The 22,323-nt window shown below is 42.1% G+C and overlaps 2 protein-coding genes across 5 annotated transcripts in view; one reads left to right on the forward strand and one right to left on the reverse strand.

Annotated features, from left to right (window-relative positions):
• The window catches only part of gripap1 (GRIP1 associated protein 1), a 44,281-nt gene extending 42,967 nt beyond the window's left edge, over positions 1–1,314 (reverse strand). For all 3 annotated transcript variants that reach the window (XM_005477840.3, XM_013271820.3, XM_005477839.4), the window contains exon 1: positions 1,162–1,314. In XM_005477840.3, the coding sequence (XP_005477897.1) occupies positions 1,162–1,209 (48 nt within the window). In that variant the 5' untranslated portion in view covers positions 1,210–1,314. The remainder of the gene's footprint in view (positions 1–1,161) is intronic.
• Positions 1,315–2,762: 1,448 nt separating this feature from the next.
• ptpn18 (protein tyrosine phosphatase non-receptor type 18) overlaps positions 2,763–22,323 on the forward strand; it is a 29,217-nt gene continuing 9,656 nt past the window's right edge. The window contains exons 1-11 of one of the 2 annotated variants that reach the window (XM_005477841.4): positions 2,763–2,924; positions 11,534–11,642; positions 12,044–12,120; positions 12,360–12,455; positions 14,052–14,090; positions 14,433–14,501; positions 14,665–14,727; positions 15,730–15,872; positions 16,183–16,249; positions 16,719–16,796; positions 18,474–18,563. In XM_005477841.4, coding sequence (XP_005477898.1) covers positions 2,853–2,924; positions 11,534–11,642; positions 12,044–12,120; positions 12,360–12,455; positions 14,052–14,090; positions 14,433–14,501; positions 14,665–14,727; positions 15,730–15,872; positions 16,183–16,249; positions 16,719–16,796; positions 18,474–18,563 — 903 coding nt within the window. In that variant the 5' untranslated portion in view covers positions 2,763–2,852. The remainder of the gene's footprint in view (positions 2,925–11,533; positions 11,643–12,043; positions 12,121–12,359; positions 12,456–14,051; positions 14,091–14,432; positions 14,502–14,664; positions 14,728–15,729; positions 15,873–16,182; positions 16,250–16,718; positions 16,797–18,473; positions 18,564–22,323) is intronic. The other variant, XM_013271830.3, reaches the window with a different exon arrangement.

Below are 22,323 nucleotides of genomic sequence, written 5' to 3' on the forward strand. Positions count from 1 at the left end.
AATGTCTTCATGAACCAAGAAGTCGTCCAGCTGCCTTCAACTGAAACACTTAACACAAGCATAGTCGGATCCATCCCAGATATCCAGTTTCAAGAGGGCGACAAGAATACCCTGATCTTGAAGCTTTGTAGCAGGACTTCACAAACCAACGGGTGACATCACGGCAGCTACACCCACCCAAAATGCTGTTTATGCTCATTACAGAGCACTCTACTCTCTTGCCTAAATACACTCACTGCTGACACCAAAAAACACAACACTGGCCGTTCAAATGTAAAGTCCAAAACCAGCTGCTGACACTAGTGGCTACCTCCATCTTTTAGAAAGATCTTTCTTCCTAAATATTTCATAAACAGCATGATGTCCTGTAGGGACCCACCTTACTGGCCCAGAGGAGCCTTACAGCTGCATTTAAAGAGCCCTGCACACATGTTTATGTTTTAAGTACACCTTTCTATTCCTAACTGCATTTATTACAGAATAAAATAATGCGTTTACTACAGTATAATAGCTGTATTAACGGCTTTTTTGTGGTAAATATATTTGAACTCTTCCCTACTGCTGTTTACCATGTCAAGATTCCTGTTCTTACACTTTGTGTAACAACAGAGAACGACTCTATAAGTATATAGTCCTATTAAAGTGGTCAGGGAGGTCAGTGGTTAGTATGTTAACAGGTGTTTGAGCCTCCCGGCCCTGTCTCCGACACAGAGGAGCCCACGGGAGCCTGCCTCGGACCCCGTGACTCTCAGCAGGGCGAGAGTCCCTTGAATGCTAACATGTTAGCCCGCTGTCAGATAGAAATAACGGTTAGCATCAAAAATGCTACGCTGTGCTTTTCTTTACAGAGGGGGAGGCTAAGCTAGGCTAAGTGTTGAACTGAGCTCTCTCGTTGTGTCTGCTTCCTCCCCTTCTTAAGTGTATCGCCCGGAGGCATGTCAAAGCTCGGGCTGCCCGTTACCTTCCTGCCAACGTTAAATGAATAATGTCAGCCGAGCTAGCCGTTCTAACCGCTCCCACCTAGCAACGGCTCACGATTAGCAGACTGTGCTAACGCCCCTGGCAGTGATGCTGCACCGCACAGGTGTTTTTCACCACACTGACACCTACACGTGTGAGAGCCCAGCGACCCAAAAGAACAATCGCTGTAGTTTTTCTCACCTGCATCCGATGGAACTCCTCCTCGGACAGAGCCTGCGACATAGCCATGTTTACCTTCCCTGCTGCTGCGAGCTAGCAGGCTAAGCTAGCGGAGGAGGAGACGCAGCAGCTGACAGAGAGGAGGAGACAGGATGGAGGTTTCACTCTGACGCAGTTTCTGAGAACCGAGCAGCTGACAGAGAGGAGCCGCCATAACAGAGCGCTCACTCTGATGCTGTTTCCGAGAACTGAGGAGAAACCTCAATCACTACGAACTACATTTACTCAAGACCTGCGAATATTTCGAGGTCAGATTTTATATATAACAAAATATATTTATATTTCCATGTAAATATCATGAGAGATAACGAAATACGATCTTTGTTATAGATTATGTACTTTTGTTTAACAAGGCCAAATGAGTGGTGCCTTTACAAAATAATTCCAATAAATAAATTTAAAAACCTTTCACTCCCGCTTCTCACATGTGAGGACTTGCTGTTCTTTTCTTAAGGCTGTTGTTTGAATACTCAGCAAAACAAGCACTGCTAAGGTGTCATTTTAGGTTCTGGACAGCTGAAATCAATGTGCAATGGTGAGCCAGGGTCATTTTCATTACTGAATAAATGAATAAAGAAAATATCAGATCCAGAGTAATGGGAATTAGTTGTGTATGTGGCTCTGAGCCACTGGCTCATAATATATTCATGTTTAATTATGTTAATATGGATCAAAATTGTTGAGGAGTGTTCCCAGCACTCACTGAAGAAGGGAAAAGGTAGTCCAACCTTGTTCTTGTAAGGTGTCTGAGTGTATTTGGTGGCTTTTGCTACTATTGTTTTTAGGTGGGGCTGTAGCTCAGGAGGTAGCACAGGCCATAAAGGTTGGTGGTTTGAGCCCTGGCATACAAAACATCCTTGTTAGATAGAAAGCACTTAAGGACAGGAAAAGAAAAATGCTTATATGAGTGGGTGTGAATGAGGTGTGTTCAGGTAGAACAGAAAAGAGCTACACAAGATTGCCTCCAGTTTATGTGAGAGTGGTTATTCAACTTTTGAACTACATAAGTTAGATCTCTATCTAGTTACCTTTCTACGCCTGCTCGGCAAAAAGCAGAATTAATCACGTGTCCATCACAGTTCAGTGTTTTTAAACACGTGCCTATATCTTTCAGCTTCAGACAAGGCAGTGGTTTTAAATTCCACCTCTGTCAACACTTCTCTATCAAGAAAATCTATCTCTGCACACTGTCTGGTGAACACACAGGTGAAACAGGTTGCCTGACTGCATACATGGTATGCAGCCTGTGCCAGATTACTCACTAGCTGTGTGCTTCAGGAAGGAAATATATTTCTGTAACACACCAACGCTTTAAAATTCAGTGAAGTAACCAGTTGTAAAGTTTTTGTGATTTCTTTCAAACTGTGCACATACTTCCTTGTTCTCCAGTTCGGATAGAGAGAGAGCGAGAGAGAGGCTCAATTAGCTGGTGTTAAATTATTAACTGACAGACAGAGGCAGAACTGAGACACAGAGGGAAAGAGAGAACTAAGAGGTAGAGGTAGCGCGCGCGACAGAGAGAGAGAGAGAGAGAGAGAGAGAGAGAGAGGCTTATTTCAATTTCAGTTTTGGCTGATCAGCCTACAGCCAGGAGAGTAGAGTCAGTGAGGCGCACGAGCTCGGCTCAGGTGTTGGATGTTACTTGACTCGAGATGGAGCTGCTGCCCTCGCTGCTGTCCAGACTGAAGACAGTCGATCCCAGGACTGTGGATCAGGAGTACAGTGTGAGTGTTTGTTTTCATTCCTCAGTTTATGGAAAAGCCAGTTTGAGAGCTTTCACATCCTCGAGAATCTGGTCCAACGAAATAAAAGTGCAGTAATAATGCACTGTCAAGTTCAGATGACAATTGAGAACAGCTTGAGTAACTCTGAGGTTGAGCTTGAGGTTAGTTTTTCTCCTATACGTCACATTTTTACACAATGCACAAACTTCTGTATGTTGTGGACCTTTAACTTCGCTGCTTTTCATCTCTGTCAACGACTTCTTTTATGTGCTGCACTTTCCTGGAAATACCTGCCTCTGTTTTCAACTTTGACCCATCTAATCAAATGAGCTGCAGCCAATAATCAGATAAACTCAGTCACGTGAGGCTGGTGTGTGTAAAACATGCAAAGCTAAATAGGTTGAGTCTAACATGCACACCATATTAGGTTGTTTTCAGACTGAGGATACTCTTATTTTCATGAACGCCATCAGCACTGTACCCTGTTTTTAGTATTAAGCATTAACATTAATACATTAAGAGGGTCCTGAATTCTCTAAGAGCTCCAGCTTTTCCTCCACCTATTCAAAAACCTGCTTTATTAATCCTGCCTGTCTTCATTCAACACAAAGATTTGTGATTTCACTTCAGTTAAGTCTCAAAGACTTCAAACCGGATTTTGACAGGTTGTGCGGGTGTTCCTCAGGGGTCCAATCTCAGTCCATTTCTCTTCAAATTTTATTTTTAGAATAAACACCTGCAGTCCAGACCAGACAGAAACCAACTGTGCCATCAATTCTGCTTTTACAAACCTCACACGGGTCCAATAGTCCTCTTCATTGTCAGAAAGGTTATGACTCGGTCCGTCTTACGTCACACTCCTCTGTGTCACACTTTCAATTACACGGTACTCTTCAGCATGCCATTTAAAATGCAAAGGGTTAAGACGGTGAACATGCTTATCTGAACCCAAAATAAGACCTTTTTCTAATCTGAACCGAGTAACACTGGTGCCTTACCCTGACCAAACAGTAAGTGAAAACAAAAATGACGTTTCTTTTTAATTTTAGTATTTTATTAAGTTTATGTTTAGCCTCAGAGGTGAAACTCAGGCCAGTAAAATACTAAAAATAATTTCCAGTGGATCACAAAAGCCACAGCAACTGTGAGTTATCGGAACATGACAAAGAGACGAGACTCACTTCTGTAGGCGTTTCCAGGTTGACATCTTACCATGATCATACCAACAGACACACTTATGGTAACAGTACCAGCAAGGGTGTGATGGTCCAAACTCTCGTTTGATGTGCCAGATAGACACTGACAGAATATCGACTCATCCTCCTGAAAAAGCTGCAGGAACTAGATTTATATGCAGATGGCCAGTTTGCATATGATTGCAATCAGTCAAATTAGGTATTTTTCAGTGTCCTGGTCCTGCGTCTCTGACCCAGTATTCTGTGCTTGTTTTAGGCTTATTACTCATTTCTTTAGAATTAAGAGGTTTTCATGTTCTAGTTTTGTATTAGTTCTCTGTATGTGTCTCCAGCTTAACATTTCCTAGGGCCTTGTAGGTTTGTTATTGATCTTTCTAGTTCTTGGTTCTTGTTTTTTTTATGCAAGTTCCCTTTTGTTCCTTAATCTCTCCCAGTCTCGTCTGCGCCTTGTCATCGGCGTCTCCTGTGGAAGGCACTCCTGTTTCTGTGTTGTTACCCCCTCTCTCTCCCCGGTCATGTCCCCATGTCCGTCTGGTCTCCCAGAGTTCTGTCTCCATCGTTGTCTGGTTTCCCTGTTTGTTCCATCAAGTTTGTATAGCCTCTTTTCCATCACTACCTACTTGGATCAACTCGCCAGGGCGAGCTGGATTGACCAGTTTTCCATTACAATCGAGTGCCACGTAATGTGTGTGGTCATTGTCACAGTAATGCAGCCGAGGGTCCTGTGATTGAATTAGTATGGAACACGAACAGTACAACAAAGGTGGATGTCAAGGTGTGGATATACCTGCTGGTCAGTCTTTGGCTTTTCGTCAGACTCGGGGATCAAGGTGTTGTTTTTTGGGGGGGTTGTGGTAAATTCCCTCGTTTGTGGCTTTCAAAAATTTGAACTTGTCTTCCATCTGCATCTTCTAGGTCCACTTTGTGCTCTGTTCATGAATGAACCTGACCCCACTGCACAGTGTCCTTTATCCTGCTGTCTTTCCTAAGTGGCTGCTTGGATAAGAGACTCTTTAAAAACTTTGTGTAATGCCAGCTTCAAAGTCACATAAAATTTATGTCCAGAAACAAATCCAGCGTAATTATAAATTTAAATATCAGGTAACTGATCATTTTCTATTTTACTGTTGAATCAAACAAGGAAGCCTGCTTTTGCTAAAACAAACTGTTGACATTATCCAACCATCTATCATCTTATTTCTCTGTGAAAATCAAACTACATCCTTATTTTATAACATAAAACAAGAAGGAAATGCATTTTATTTGAGAGAACTGGCTAATTTATTTTACACCAGCAGGACGTACAATAACTCGGACTATAAATGCTTTAATGCTGTGGTCAGTCTGAAAGTCATGTATGTCGAGTGAGCACTGATCTTAAACTGCTCTAACTGTTTTACATTATTTAACATGTCAAAGCCAACCGTCCCGCTGTGGTGGAACAGCAGACGAGTGTCTGAAATATCAATGCTGAGAGATTTCCACCTTTGCTTTGTCTACAGCGCAGCGCGGTATTCGCTAATTAAGATGAGATGTTCTAGACTTCAAACTGATGCTGTCCTCTACTCTCAGGCTCAGTGATCAGAGGAACATCCAAACAATCCTCCCATATTCAGGACGGTGTTGTCCTCTAAACATGTGTTATTTATCGCCATATATTTAGGTACACATTACAACTCTTAGTCGAAACAATGATCATGGTGACATCGTGTAGCTGTTGCTGCTGAGCTGCAAGGAAACTGCAGCTTTCTGCTAATTTTCTTTAACTGTATTGAAACTTTTTTTAACGTTAGATTAATCAGTGTGAGGCGTATTTCATACTCCAATATTTAAAATGGTCACCCTGCTATTGTTTTCCTGTATCCTAATATCAGAGTACAATTCACACCTTTAGGTCCTTTTTTCTGCTACTTATTTAATCGGTGTGTGGCTGAGTCACATGGCCTGATTGGGCATTACATCCTGCGTGACTGGATCGAGTGAATAGTGATGTAAATTCACATGGTGCTGCTAAATTAATTATTTTGGGGCACGAAACGTATTTGTGTTCAGGGTAAGAAGCCTGTCACTTTGCTACTTCTGCTCTGCTCACATTTTTCTGAGATGAAATGAATTTAAACTCACAGTGAGGTTAGAAATGAGCAGAAACAACCTGCAGAGTTACTAAAAGCAGAGTTTAGTGTCAACATTACACTGAAACCATTCACCACAAAACACATACACACAAACAGCTGTGTTTTCATGACTTCAGGGGCCATGACACTAACTGATGTTCATTTCCTGGACAGCGAACCTTGGACTACAATAAAAATCCATCACGCTGTGGAATTTTATTCAAACCAAACATGTGAAAATGAAAACTTAAATTAAGTTTAGGTGTTTTCCTTTTTTTCTGCCTTTGAATTACTTCATCACTTATATAAAGTTACAATCTAAACATGGTTCAAATTTATTTTGTCTTCCTTCTATTTCAGAACTTGGTTTCATTTTTAGGCCAATATTCTTAAAATATCCAACATGAGCCAAGACTTATTTTCTGACATACATTTAGCTTAACCCACAGGCCTAGCTTTCTGTTTTTGTAGCTTTCGTAGGTAAAGCTGGTTAAAGCTGTTATTTGTTTCGAAATAGTGTGGTTTTATTTCAGATAATGAAATTTAATGATGCTATTTTAGTCTTTCATGTAACTAAATGACAGCAGCAGAAAACATGAAGCTACAATTTACACACTCTATACAGACTACCACAATCTTTTTACGAAGAAAAAAACAGTGTTTTTCATGTAATATAGCCGTAAATGAAGTGAGCATGCTCTCAATGACAATTAAAATTATTTAAGATTATAATAGGATATCTACTTCACTCTAGTAACCAAGACTGCTGAGTTTGAGTGACACGTTTAATTATTATATTGCAAGGCTGAGTGAGTCTTAGAAAGCCGTTTTCCAAGTATGTTAGCACGGCTTAAAGGGTCAAGAGCAGTAACACAGCTGAGTCTCCAAAGCATCATCCTCCGTGCCTCGTTATAATTTTAACATGTCCAAAAAAAGAAGGAAAAAAAAAACAGGCTTTTGATTCTAAGAAATGTTGATTCATTTCTTCTGATTTTTCTTCAAAATCAATAAAAAAAACTTTAATAGAACAGTGTGTAACACTGCTCCACAGAACACCAGAAATAATCTTTACCCCGAAGAGAAAGAGAAGTGGGATGCACCGAGTGCTCCAGTGAGCATGATGACACATTCGAGTAGACCAATGTGCTGCTTCTTTAATCAGAACACAGCAGTGCAAACATCATCTATCAGACTTTAACATGATAAACATGTCTACTCCAGTCCGAGGATGGGCCCGTCTGTCTGCAGAGGGCTCAGATGCCAGATGGAGGCGCTGTACAAAGTCTGTGCTACAACTGGTCACTCATGCTTGTGCTGAAAACAAAGAGCTGAAGTGAAAATAGGTGTTTTAAAAACAATGAAAAGTGTCCACTGAAGCTACTGTCTGTGCTTTTTGCACGTTCTTGGTGAACTTCTGTTGCTCTACTCCCTATTCTGGACTACGTGTTAGCCAATCAGCATTGGGCAGATGCATACATCATCTGTTTCTAGCAACACGCAGTCAAGATGTTGAAGGACTGCACAGGAGTGCAACTCTGGTGTGTGAAACCCCCACTCGGAACCGAAACATGTATGTAGATGGATATTTGGATACTTCAGACACAGAAGCTCCACCCACCTGTAGTTCACAACTTCTGTTGAGAGGGGCAACCAACCAGAAGAAAGCTGACTCACAGGAGGAGGAGTTCAAACTGCTCATTTGAGACATGTTTCCAGACTTGTGACATCTGGTTTCAAAACACTAAGAAAGGGTACAGTCTCAATGCTGTTGCCATGGTGACACTGTCCATCTTTTATATACAGTCTATGTGCATAACCATGTGGATTTAAAACATCATCACTTCAGTTTCTTTTTATTGAGAATGTCTCCTTGAGCTGTTCAGGAAACATCATGTTAATAAGACCTGTTTTCCCAAAGTTCCTGTGATTTGGAGCGACTCTCCCAAACACTATCATTGAAAACATGATTTCTCTGGAAAAAGAGCCTCAAATAAATACCAAAGTCATTCAAGGAGAGAACTTGTTGTTTATTTGAAGGGGGCTAATCAGGTTGAAACAGAGAGGAAATGTCCTGAGTTTCAGTTTGGCCACGGCAGCAGCCTTTTTTGGTTTCAGCATCAAACTGAAAACAACCTGCTTCTAAAATAAAACCACCTTCACGTGACAAACAGCCTCAAGCTCATTTGAAATGCTGAGTAGCCTACTGTTTGTCACGCATTACAAGATTTTAATTTCCTGCTCTAAAAACCTGTCAGAGCATATGAAACTCTGAGGGACTTTCTAATTTGACAGAGACACACCCTTGTTTTAGCCGTGCACACAAAGGCTGCTTGGCATTTCTTGTGCTTTTTATAATTTTTTTTTTCTGACTGTTTGTTTTAAGGCGAGCTGCCAGGTTGGTTTTTTGTTCCTGTGTGGCAGCAGAGGTTGGTTAGTCAATAATCCTGCTTCCTCATTCTGTCCCTCAGGTCGGTTTATGATTAACCCGCCACAGCAGCTTCCTTGTTGTTGTTCCTGAAATGACTCATCCAGTGAAAGTGCTGAGGGACACACCACTGTTCCTCACACTGATCTCAGGTTCAGCTTTAGATTACAGTAAGTGTGTGGTGTTTGCTTACTGGTGCAGGACATGCCGATGTAAGGTTTAATAAGACAACAAGTGAGATTTGGAACGAGTGGAACAGGCACCTGTTTGTGGTGCCTTTGCACTTCTGTTTCACTGCAGTTCAGCATCACTACATGATTATTATCCTTATTAGTCAGAGATTGTCTTCAAGTGTTGAAACAAGCAATGTAAGACCATAGCCTGTATATAAAAGAAGCCTGAAGTAACTGTGATGTCACTGTTTGCTGTCATTATTATTTAAACATAGAAAGCCATAAAACGATAATCGTGCAGAAACGCCTACAATAAAGCAATAAATTCTAAAAAATATGCAAAATGACATCATGTGAAAAACAATTTTCACAGTACATAAGTTATCCTTAGTCTCTCATATCCTTGTGGGGAACCTAAGACCTGTTTATGCACAGGTGTCTGACAGTCCCACCACAGCCTTTCAATCATGTCGAGGTCTGGATGTAGAGATTTGCAGCTGTCCTCAGGATCATTGTCCGAGCACAGCTAAGTAACCCAAAGTTTTAGCAGTTAGACAAATGTCTTCACTTTTATCGCTGAAATTATCCAAAATATAGAGGAGTTCAAGGTTGATGACTGCAGGGTGCCCAGATCCTGTGGCTGCAAAACGAAACCTAACCAACCCATCCACCGCTGTGGTTAACAGCTGGTGCGAGGTGTTTGTGCCGATACGCTGTGTTTGGTTTTCTCCACTTGTGGCATTTTGCATGAGAGCCAGAAATCTCCACTTTTGTCTCGTCTGTCCACAGGACGCCCAGAAGACATGTGGTTTGTTCAGATGTTACTTTGCAAACCTAATCCATCATTTAGATTTCTGTAGGAAAGGAGTAACTTGCGATGTAATCGGAAACTCCTTTTAATCTTAACCTTTCACATAACCTGATGTGCACCAGTGAACTGTCATTTTGCATCAGGTGGACACAATGGTGGGGACAGTTGCGGTCTAGGGTTGAGAGGTTTCTGGTTAAACTGTAAGTTTGGAACTAGATTTCCTGCAGAAGCCATGCCATGTTCTTTTTAGAGAGAAGAGGCGTCGTGCTACCAACCCTTCTTTGTTCAGTCTTTTTCTGATTGTAGCGTCATCATGTCATTAACACACCTGAATGCTCCGGAACAGCAAACTGCCAAAGCGTCTGCTTTTACAGAGGTGCTCGCATGCTGAACCTTGCTGCTACTGCGCCTCTTATTTTCCACTGAGGCTTGATTTTTCACAGGATGGTTAAAGATGTGGTCTCTTGAGGTAAAACGCCTGCAGTCAGATTGCTCCATGTCTGCTTCATGGAATTTAAATGGATTTAAATGAATGCTTGTTTGTCCCACTGGTGTGGGTTATACTAATGAAACGATTTAAAACAATTTAATCCGAGTGTGTGAAACTGACATATACAAAAACGAGTAAGATGCCACAAAGTATCACCAAGAAGGACTTTATTTAAATGGTAAATAAAATGGAAATGATTAAATCTGAGGCTGCTTTTCCAAACATGCAAGATTCAAAGCGTTTATTGTCATGTGTGCAAAGAAAAAGCATGTCTCTGCTTCTCTGCTGTCCACACACAGATGCCAGTTAATATGTACAAATAGATAAAATACAAATAGCATGAATAAATAAATGGAGACAAAAAAAGACAAAAATGAAGTATTAAATAGATTTATGTGCAAAAGAGCTATGAGCTTAATATGCTGGTTTGATATGTGAGATGACCTGATGTGCAGAAATTATTATTACTGTTAAAATAGGTCAGCTGTTCAAGAGTCTGATAGCAGTGGGGAAGAAGGAGTTGTTGAGTCGAGATGTTCTGGATTTCACACTTCTGAACATCCGTCTCGAGGGTAGAAGTGTGAACAGTCTGTGTTGGGGGTGTGTGGGGTCTTTGAGGATGGAGGCAGCTCTCCTCTGGACTCTGTGATGGTAGATGGTCTGCAGAGAGGGCGGTTGTTATCACTCTCTGCAGGCGTTTGCGGTCCATAGCAGTAGTGCTGCTGTACCATGCAGTGATGCAGCTGGTCAGTGTGCTCTCCACAATGCAGTTGTAGAAGCTGCTGAGGATCTTGGTCGACCAAATTTCCTCAGCCTCCTCAGAAAATACAGCTGCTGCTGAGGCTTCTTGACCAGCTGTGTGGTGTTCAGTGTCCAGGTGAGGTCCTTAGTGATGTGGACGCCCAGATACCTAAAGCTGCTCACCCTCTCCACTTCAAGCCCCCGAATAAACAGCGGCTGGTGAGGCCTCCTCTTCTTCCTTGTGTCCACTATCATCTTTTGTCTTATCAGTGTTGAGGGTGAGGTTGTTGTCCTCACACCAGCCACTTCTCTCCTATAAGCCGCTTCATCCCCTCCAGTGATGCGACCGATCACTGCAGTGTGGTCCACGAACTTCAGTCCTCCCTGTTAGAGGCAACACGGTCGTGTGTGTGTGTGTGTGTGTGTGTGTGTGTGTGTGTGTGTGTGTGTGTGTGTATATTTTATGTTATTTACACAATAAATAAATGCATGTGCAAATAGACCTCTAACTAAAGTTTTTAAATACATGGAGCAAAAAGCATCATATTTGTCCCTGAAATAAACATGAATGAATTGAATGTTCATTTCTTTGTGACCTGTGTGTGTGCAGGTCTACAGCACATTAACCTGTGTGGTGTTGTTGTTGTGTCTTGTGACAGATGGTGCGTTCACGGTCTTTGGGGTTTAAGAAGGAGCTGGGCTTGACGTCTGAGGCTGGAGCTCTGAAGGAAAACATCAAGAAGAACAGATATAAAGACATCCTGCCATGTATGTCCTCACTCCTCTCAGCCTTTCTCTCATTCGTACCGCCATCCTCTTTCCTTCGTTTCCCTCTCCCGTAAGGATTAGCTTATTTTCAAGTTGCAAACGAGCTGAACAGCGAAGGAGGAAAACATTTTATTAAGAGACCCAAAGCTTTGTTTTGCATCTCTGGAAACTTTCATGAAATCTTTCAATTGCCGTACGTTTTTCTGTGGTTGTTGTGGGTCCCTGTGGCTGTTCTGTAGCCTGACTGCTTGTATAGATACACAGGTGAACAAACTGCTTTACAAAATCAGCTTGGACTCAGCAGAGACTGGTCGAATATTTATGAAGATTAGTTATAGTGAAACCTGCTTTAATGGCCTCAAATACCTGTCCTTTAAGTAAGTGTGTGTGTGTGTGTGTAGATGACCAGTCTCGGGTGGAGCTCTCTCTGCCGACCGCAGACTCCACCTCTGATTACATCAACGCCAGCTTCATCAAGGTAAACGCTGTCTGCCTTCACACAAATCAAAGTTTTTCCTCTAAATGTGAAAACATCACCTGGTGCAGCACAGTTTGAGGCACCTTACATGTTTCTGTATTATATTAGGCATGTTCTTCTTCTAACTCCACAACTGTCAACCAATCAGATTTATGTCACACTGCCTTCAGTTTGCTGTGTTAAATGATTCGTGCTTGTCTGTTTCTGCTGGGGTTGTAATGCTGCTATTTGTCCTGCAGGGGGCGGCAGGAGACTGCAAGTACATTGCCTGTCAGGGGCCCCTCAGCTCCACTGTGACTGATTTCTGGAGGATGATCTGGCAGTACAACGTCAAGGTCAAACACACAACGCAAACCATTCGCATTCAGTTAATATCCAGGAATTAGTCTGAGCTGCAAACGGTGTTTATAAATTTTTGTTTAATCACTAAAGCGGACGATTCTTTTTCTTATTATTCTTCCTAAAGCTTCAGCTTCAGGTTTCGGTATGATGTCACAAAGAGCAGGTCTTATACTGTTCGGCCCTGCTGCTTACGAGGGGCAGCCAATCAGAACAAAAAGCTGGCTTAAAAGGCAGCTGCTCCAAGATGCATGATGAGACAAACAAGGCTTGTGCTGAAATGTAAATCAACCAAAGCCACTCTGGCAGAAACACTAGATTGTTTTTTTTAAGGCTTCCACTCTGCTGCATTCAAGGGGAAATGTTTTTACAGATTTTATATGCTCAGATCTTTGGATTCCAAACAGATGAAGCATGATGTTTTGGCTCGCGCTAAACTTCACATTAGTAAGCAGCGCTGAAACAGTCTGCCAGTTCTTTCAGATCCAGCATCCCAAATGTGTCGTGATGTGATTGGCTGCTTCTAATCCAACCAGACGGTGCAGTAAAATCCTGCTTACACAGGAATGCACGACTAGTAACCAGTTAAACTCTCTCCTTCTTATTTAATGTTCTTCTGATGGCTGCTGATGGTGGCTGAGTAAATATTAGACTGCAAACATCCAAAATATGGATCCAGAAAGGCCCAAATAAATGTATTTCCAATGATAAACAAATACAGTGACTGAAAGTACGGACTGCTAGTTTAAACTAAGGATTGTCTGGACCATGTGAAGCATGTGTCGAAGTCTAGACTCGAACATGGGAGGTCAGAAGCTGTCTTCCTGGTTCAGTCATACCCTGAAGGTAGCCTGGATTAGCAGGTTTATAAATTTCCTGCATTTTATTTGCATGCCTCTACATTTCTAAGTAAATGGGGCGATTGTGGCTCAAAAGTCGGCAGTTCGTCTTGTAATCGGAAGGTTGCCGGTTCGAGCCCCGGCTCCGACAGTCTCGGCTGTTGTGTCCTTGGGCAAGACACTTCACCTGTTGCCTACTGGTGGTGCCAGTGTCCGGCAGCCTCGCCTCTGTCAGTGCGCCCCAAGGTGGCTGTGGCTACAATGTAGCTTGCCATCACCAGTGTGTGAATGACTGAATGTAGTGTAAAGCGTTTTGGGGTCCATAGGGACTAAGTAAAGCACTATACAAATACAGGCTATTTACCATTTACCAAATAATTAATGTAGCTGCTTTTCTTTTTCTTTGATGTCATGTTCATCATATTTGTTGAAATCTGGAGAACTTGAGATTTGCAGTGTCCTGAAATTTCCCCTCTTTCCACGTGAACTCAGCCCACGATTACAAAAGCCAGATTTTAGAAATGTGTCCTAAAATGTGTGCCAGAGGAAAAAAGCGCACACGTGCACACACACACACACACACACACACACGCAGCTGTGCTCTTTTCAGCTTCTGAGGTTGTTCATGCCAGACTCAGAGACACTGGTTAAGCTGAAGTCGGTGCATCCCTGAGGCACAGGGAGGTGTTTTCTTCATCAGATCAGCAGCTTCTCCTCAGGAGGTTCTGACTAACATCTGACTCTGTGTTTCAGGTGATAGTCATGGCCTGCAGAGAGATAGAGATGGGAAAGGTAAACTCCTTTTTTGCCCTTTGACCTCTTTGTTGGCTCAGACCTTTGACTTTAGATTTTAAAAACTCTTCTCTTTTACTCTTTTTTCTTTAACCTCTCAAACCTCAAAGCTTTTGAGTAAATATAAAGTAAATATGCAAATATATAACTGCCCAAATATCATTGCATTAGTGACTGAAGTGTGGTATAGTCTTACCTGAGTAATAAAAGGGAATCCTATACTTCATATGCATGCATCACTTATTGTACATGCGAAACAGCTGCGTGCAACCAGAAATAATAAAAACAGAATTAAAGGTTCGTGTTCTCTCTTAACTAACAAGTCTGTATTTTCCTTTGCAGAGAAAGTGTGAGTGTTACTGGGCTGCAGCTCACCAGTCGGCTTCATTTGGACCGTTTACTGTCAGCAATGTAAGAACAAACAGGCTGATAATAAATCTGATTAACACAGAGCATACAGCACAGTTCACCTCCTCATTATCGATGTAAACGGTCCAGACTGTATTTAGAGTCTTTTTATTAAATACAAATCCAGAATAAGTGATTCTGACGTGTTGTTCCTGTGTGTCTCCAGCAGGAGGAGACACATCCCAATGAAGATATAGTGGTGAGAAATCTGACCGTCACATTCCAGCAGGTAGGAAGTTTTCACATCAGCGAGTGGTTTCAAAAAGCTACGCTGGGACGGGTTAACAAGAAGTTTGGACTTTAAGAAGCAGAATGCCATCATTTTATTGGCCATAGTTCAAAGACAACATCGTTCATCACGCTTTCTTTTAACAAAGCTGTGTTTGGAAACTATGATCTTTAAAATCCAAACGTTTTCCTTCAACTGCTCAGCAGCTGTTTGGTCTCCTTTTTGTTTCATAATTTGTGTTTTCAATGGGCGGGATATCTGGAAAGGCCACTTAAGCTCCCAAATATTTCAATACAGAGCCATCCTGTTGGAACAAACCGGTTTAGACAAGCAGCCTCCGGTGGACACAGTGACCACGAGACGTTTTCCTTTTGACGAGATGTTTCTGCTTTAGTCTTAATTTAAGAGGCAGCGGTGTTTCTAGTTTATGGGTGAATACACGTTTGAGTTTTATTTGTGGATACAGTCATGTGCTATCTTCTGTGAAGATACAGCTCCCGATTCCCTGCAGTGATTTGTTATTATTATTTATTATTATTATTCAATACAGAACCGAGTCTGTTTCTAATGCACAGCCTGAAGGTCCAGCTGTGTTTTGCCGTCGGGTCCCTCACACAGAGTCACACACAGTGATTCCTCCAAATGTTCTTTTAACGATATTGTGTAATGTAGATGATGAAATCCTCAAAACATTTCTTCTTTTTTAAATTTTGTTTTACAAACATTTTCCAGGTTTTTCTGGGCCATCAAAACTTTGATGAAATCATTCCTGGAATCAAATCCAACAATGATCTCAATTTCACCCGTTTTTTTTAGTTTGTACCATTTTCAGTTAAACAGAGAATGATTTCATTTTTGTTGCATTTTGTTTTTAATTCTTAAGCTTCTTTGGAAACTGACCTTTTGAATAATTTAAAGCATCGTTTTGAACGCTAATATCAATGACTTGACCTTCTCAGTTGTAAAATAATTTGTTTTCTCCTCCTCCTCCTCCTCCTCCAGGCCAGCCGGTCAGTGATTCAGTATCAGTTCCTTTCGTGGCCGGATCATGACGTTCCCTACGAGAGTGCTGGAGTCCTGGACATGCTGGAGAGAACCAGGAGCAGCTGTGGAGCCAACGTCTCACCTCTGCTGATACATTGCAGGTACACACACACACACACACACAAACGGCTGTTAACGCCTCATCATTACTGCAGCTTGTTTGTGAAAGCGGTGCAGATCGCAGGTCAGATGGTCATTAACATTCAGCAGGATAGATCACACATATGGCAGCTTATCTCACACACACACACACACGCGTGCACCAACACACACGCACTCACACACACGTGCAAACACATGCCCACACATCGAAAGCAGGAGGCTGTGAATATGCAGCAGGTAACACCTGCTAACGATGGCACAGTTAACATGCACGCTGCATCTGTTGCTCTGTGTGTGTGTGTGTTACAGCGCAGGCTGTGGGAGGACAGGAGTCATCTGTGCTCTAGACTACATCCATGACCTGCTGGTTACCAAGGTAACACATGATAACACATCACATGGCCTCAGTACTGGTCCGCCGTGTGGCTGCTGAACGTCTGAATCTGACGTGTCCTGAATCTTTCTGTTCTCTTTTGTCATGTTTTCACTTTTTTAAATACATATTTTACCCTTTTTAAAGATTTTAAATGGTTTTCTTTTAGTAACCTAAGAGCCTGTAATAAATGGAGTTTGATCAGAAGATACAAACTCTTCAGATTTAGAAGCCTGAGTTGAGCTAATATCAATGTGTTTAAAAGCTTCCTGATGTGATGAGTAAAACTTTTACTCACCTTAAAGTGACTAAAAACCAGAAGATGAGGCCAAATGAAAGCACATGGTCTGTTTTACAGCAGATCAGGCATGTCAGATGTAACATGTGAATGTGGCAGCCTCTCTGTGTGTGGATCATTCAGACTCTGTGTTTTGGGGCGGCTCTTCAGTGTTTGTGTTTGCTCGCTCTGCAGAAGATCACGTCGGACTTCAGCATCTTGAACATCGTCCTGGAGCTCAGGACGCAGAGACCCTCAACAGTGCAAACTAAAGTAGGTGCTTTGAGCGAGTGTGAGAGTTTAGGAGTTATTTAATCCCCAGAAACAGGACTTAAAGAAAATCAGCTGTTTTTTTAACAGCAGGGGAGTCAATTTCACATTTTAATGGTATTGGGTTAAAATGTTGTGACATCATTTTATCTCAGAACTCAACGGCTGCTATGACACACGGCATCTTCAGCTCTATAACTCTTAAACTTTAACTTTTTAATCTAAAAATTCAAAATTTTTAATTATTTATTTATTTTTTATTTCATGAATTTTTCTCTCCGGGTACTCGGGCTTCCCCCCACAGTCCAAAGACAGGCGCTTAGTAGGGTTGGGTTAATTGGTGATTCTAAATTGTGGATAGGTGTGAATGTTTCTGTGTGTCCTTGTGTTAGCCCTGTGTCAGAGTGGTGACCTCTCCAGGCTCTACCCCGCCTCTCGCCCGACGGTAGCTGGGATAGGAATGGATGGAGGGAGTGGATGGATGGATGTACACTGATCAGGCATAGCATCATGAAAACATTCCTGAACCATTTTTACCCCTCACCCGTAATAGGCTGATGGGGTATTGTCGTTGGTGTGCAGCGTGGACACCTTAGTTTGTGAACCTCAAGGTCAGGTTCACGTTCTATGAAAACCTCATGAATGCAACAACTTGAAAACAAGGCAATGAAGGTTTTTGAAATTGATGATTGGATCTGCAACAGGGCGCATTGTCCTGCTGAAAGAGGCCACAGCCATCAGGGAGCACAGTTTCTGCAACAATGCTTGGGTAGTTGGTACATGTCAAAGTAACATCCACGTGGATGGCAGGACCCAAGGTTTCCCAGCAGAACACCGTCCAAACCAACACACTGTTTCCACCAGCTTAGCTGCCTCCCCGGTAAGCGATGTAGGCAGCCAACCATCCACCATGATGTCAAAGAAAACATATTCATCAGACCGGGCCACCTTTTTCCATTGCTCCATGGTCTAGTTCTGATGGTCATGTTCCTACTCTTGAACACGGGTCAGCACGGGCACCCTGACGGGTCTCTAGCTATACAGAACCAGCATTAGCTTCTTCAGCAATCTGAGCTACAGTAGTTGTGTCGGATCGAACCACCCGGGTCAGCCTGCGCTACCGACGTGCATCAGTGAGCCTTGCCCGTCCATGACCCTGTCACAGGTTCAACACTGTTCCTTCCTTGGACCACTTTGGATTGACCACTGCAGACCGGGGCCACCCCGCAAGAGCTGCATTTTTGGAGATGCTCTGACCCAGTTGTCTAACCATCACACCATCTTACACTGCTGGCCCATCTTTCCTCCTTCTAACATGTCAACTTTGAGGACAAAATGTTAGGCTGAGCCCACCCAGTAACAGGTGCCATGATGAAGAGATAATCAGTGTTCTTCACGTCACCTGTCAGCAGTCAAAATGTTACGTCTGGTTGGTGTATATTTATGGAGAAAGTTTGCCTCTTTTCCTCGTACTTTAGATTTCTGTAATGGAAACATTTTATTCCCTACTTTGTGACTTTTAGCTCAAAATGTATTGTATTGCACAGTATTGCACAGTGTCAGAATTACAGTGGTTTTATTTCTGCATTTATGGCTGGTCTCGTTTTCCGATCCCAGCGCGGTCAGCTTCCATCAGTCTTCCACGCTGAGAGGAAACCTTTCTTCCTTTGGTCTTCACAGGATCAGTTCCAGTTCATCTACACAGCTGCCATCTCTATGTTTGAACAATTCCTGCAGAGATCTGAGGAGCAGGTCTACAGCAACCTACAGGTAAAACCCGAATATCTATTTGTATTATAGTAACAACAAAATGAGTATGCTGGAGTCAGAGGAAGTAGACGGAGAGCAGCTGCAGAAAGAGGAAGCGTTCTGTAACTCCGAGTTCCTCTTTGTAAATCCTCTGCTGCACGCAGTTTAACAGCAGAGTGCTCGGAGCACAAAGAGGCGGAAGGTAGGTCCACTCCAACATACACGGCTTATTTCTGTTATGCTTTTCTTCTATGCTACATCGGTTTTGTAGAGTTCTGTGGTGATCTGAGTTTAACCTTGTTTTTAATGTTACTGCTTCAGTGCCATCTTAAGTCTCTGCTTTTGCCTCGCGAGCTGAGAACCATGACTCACTTTTCTATTGCTGAACAAAAAAGGGAATTGGTGATATTTAGAAACACTGACACGTTCCCTCTTTTATTTATTCTTGGACTTGATTTTAAACCGAGAGCCGTGTTTTAAGTTAGAATTGTACTTTAAAAACCATTCTGGCACAAATAATGTATTTGTGTTTAAGCTTCTGCTCACTGAGATGATAGAAATTACAAATCCATTTTATTAACCCTTGTATGGTGTTCGGGTCTGTGAGACCCATGCCATTTAGAGGCCGTTGCCCCTTTAGGCAGTATATACCATCAAAACCTGCAAACTATGGTATAAGGATATGTACACTTGATTAGAACTGATTTTATTTTTTTTATAACATTTTATTGACAAAAAACGAGAAGCACATTAATTCATAAATGTGATCAAACAAAGGTAAAAGGAAAAAATTAACCATGTTTGCTGTTCACATGGCTCGTAATTGGGATAAAGTAAACATCTGTTGAGTAATTTAACATAAAATTGTTTGATAGTGTTAATTGGAAAGCCAAAACTCTAGCGGGTCCACCAGACCCATGAACACTGGCTGAGTAACAAAAATACGAACCCCATACAAGGGTTAAATGTAGTTCCAAATTTTCTCAAATGGCTTTATTTATTTATTTATTTAGGTATTTGTTTATACATTTGAGGCTGATGGGGTGATTTCCAGTGAATCATATTGGCATTATTAACTCAAAGATATTTCTTTATCTGGTACTAGAGCAGGGGTGGGCAAGCTCAGTCCACGAGGGCCGGTGTCCCTGCAGGTTTTAGGTCTCACCTTGGGTCAACACACCTGAATCACATGATTAGTTTGTTACCAGGCCTCTGGAGAACTTCAGGACATGTTGAGGAGCTAATTTAGCCATTTAAATCAGCTGTGTTGGTTCGAGGACACATCTAAAACCTGCAGGGACACCGGCCCTCGTGGACTGAGCTTGCCCACCCCTGTGCTAGAGCTTCATTCTCGAAGCTCTTCTGGGCATCAAACAATTGTCGACGTTGCCACAAAATAGCACTTATGATCTTTATTCTTTTATTTCACCATGAGTTTGACTTCAGGTACAAATGTCATGACGTTACAGCTTCATTAACCCTTGATCCAGAGCGCCGACACGAACAGCAGCTCTCATAAATGCTGTGAGAGTTCACTTTAAGGACAAAGGGCCCCGAGGAAAAATGACAGCTGTACACTTATCTGTCTTTACTATGATAAGTAAAGCGATATTTGCCAGTACACAGTATTTGCATTAAAGAAATAAGGGTTTTTTTTTTTTTAGGTGTCCCACCCCTCTTTCACAGCTTCTCTGCCAGAAGCTCGTTCTCTGGAAGCCTGTCCCAGGACAGGACCCAGTATTAGTGCTGCGTGAGCGTACCATGTAAAGAAATTCAGTGCAGTTATATCATGTAGCATACGTAAACCAAACATACAACCAGCTTTTGCCTCATGTTACTTTTTAAATACATTTAAGAGAGACAGTTTCTTTATACAGCATATTTAAATGACTAACACGTTCTTCTATTGTTGCTGTTTGTTGTTTTATTTATAGCAGCGTCACATCGTTACCACTGTTTAGTTTGTATAACCTCCTAAAAACCCTGAGTCATGTAGATTTGACTTTTAAAAGTAAACCGATCAGAATGAGCGTTTCTGAGCCATTTTCTGAATTTTAGTTTAAAATATTTTTGCCTGAACTTCTGCACACAGACTGTAGATAAATGATGGACAGATGCAGTGTGACACTGCTTAGAGCAGTCAGTTGTGAAAGTAGTGTTTTCACTGTTGCGTTCTCAGCTCTGACTGAGAAACCAAAGACGCTGCAGGCTCATTAATGGCTTGTGATCGACATGTCATTAACTAATGAGTGTACCCGCACGATCCTCCGTTCTTACTATAAAACATTACATGTATCTGTGCGTTTGTTTCCTCCTTCTGCAAAATCAGGAGGCAGGCAGCCAAACTCTGCACACAGGCACAGCTTAGCTCAGAACCTTCAGATGTCTTTCATTAACACACCTTCAGCAGCTTTAATAAACACTGCATCATTTTAATTTCACAGCCAACAGCACAAACAGGCCAAACAGGTCACAGAGCCACGCTGGGCTGTTTCCCATCGTCGTCTTTTTCAGGACAAAGAAGCTTTGCCCATCAGTGGGTTTGTGGACGTTTACAATCGAAAAACCTATATTGAGTTTTAAATTTAAAACCACATGGATAGAGTAATAAAACATATTTGAGACTGCTATATATAAATTAGCTTCTCAACATCAATATAAGATGCAAATAATTCCTATTTTTATCACACATGAGTAATCTGCAGTGGGCTGTTTAGGTGTGTAGTTACCCTCTGAGCACAGTTCACTGAAGGCTAATGTGTTGTTAGCTTTAGTAAGAATAGCTCAGTCATGTAGTGTTATTTCTATTTATGTTTTATCAAACCTTGTGGGACGAGAAGCTGCAGGTTTGTGATCAAAATAGCCAAACAGTGCGATAAAGACAGTGAGAGGTTTGTTGGGCCGTCCTTATTAGGTTGTATCTGTGACTGGATTAAGGATATGATGAAGGACTTGCTGAATTATACCAGAGAACATGACGTCATGATCATCAGATAAACGGCAGATAAACTTCATGCACCTTTGAACCATTGCACCAAAGCACGTGAAGCAGCACATCCTGTTTCCTTACAAAGACGGCAAATGGGGGGAAAAAACGCACAAAACAACCTCTTAAATCAGTGTTGCTTCCCCAGTTTGAGCTGCAGTGTCTGCAGACACACAACGGCTATTCTAGATCTAAACACACACAACATAGACATCAGAGTTTTAAAAGCAGCCGCTGAAACAGCAGCCACAGATCTGTCCTCTCCAGTGTTGTGGTTTGAATTAATCTGATCTACACTTGAACCACACTTACAGTGCTTGACGCAAACAAAGCTGACGAGCATGTTCTCTCACTTGCAGCAGTCTCTGCTAAAGCTGCAACGTGCAAATCCCGAGCCTGCGAAGCCGATACGTTTTCGAGTCAGACTCAGAGGTGATCTTCATCTCGCATGACCTCATTTCTGTGGATTTGGGTCAGAAAGAAATAAAAGAGAGCGCTTAAGTTCAGAAATGAGACGTGCAGCGAACGATGTGACAAACAGTGCTGCCCATAGGTCTGATGTGCGTATCGTTGTGAACTCGGGTTATAAAAATAAAACTGAATTGAATTTCTGCTGCTGCATTTACTCTGTGAGGGGTCATGTTGAGACACACCCCATAAATATGAAAGTGATGATTAGCTCCACAGTTGGAGGCCTGTGAGCTACATACGTTTACCCGGTCATCTGCCCCAGAAGCCCTTTTCCATCTGCTGTACAGAAATTCTTGTTTTCAAAATGAACTGAACTGTTCTTTT

Source organism: Oreochromis niloticus, linkage group LG20 (genome assembly GCF_001858045.2).
Source record: "Oreochromis niloticus isolate F11D_XX linkage group LG20, O_niloticus_UMD_NMBU, whole genome shotgun sequence".
In the NCBI taxonomy this organism is placed as follows: Eukaryota; Metazoa; Chordata; class Actinopteri; order Cichliformes; family Cichlidae; genus Oreochromis; species Oreochromis niloticus.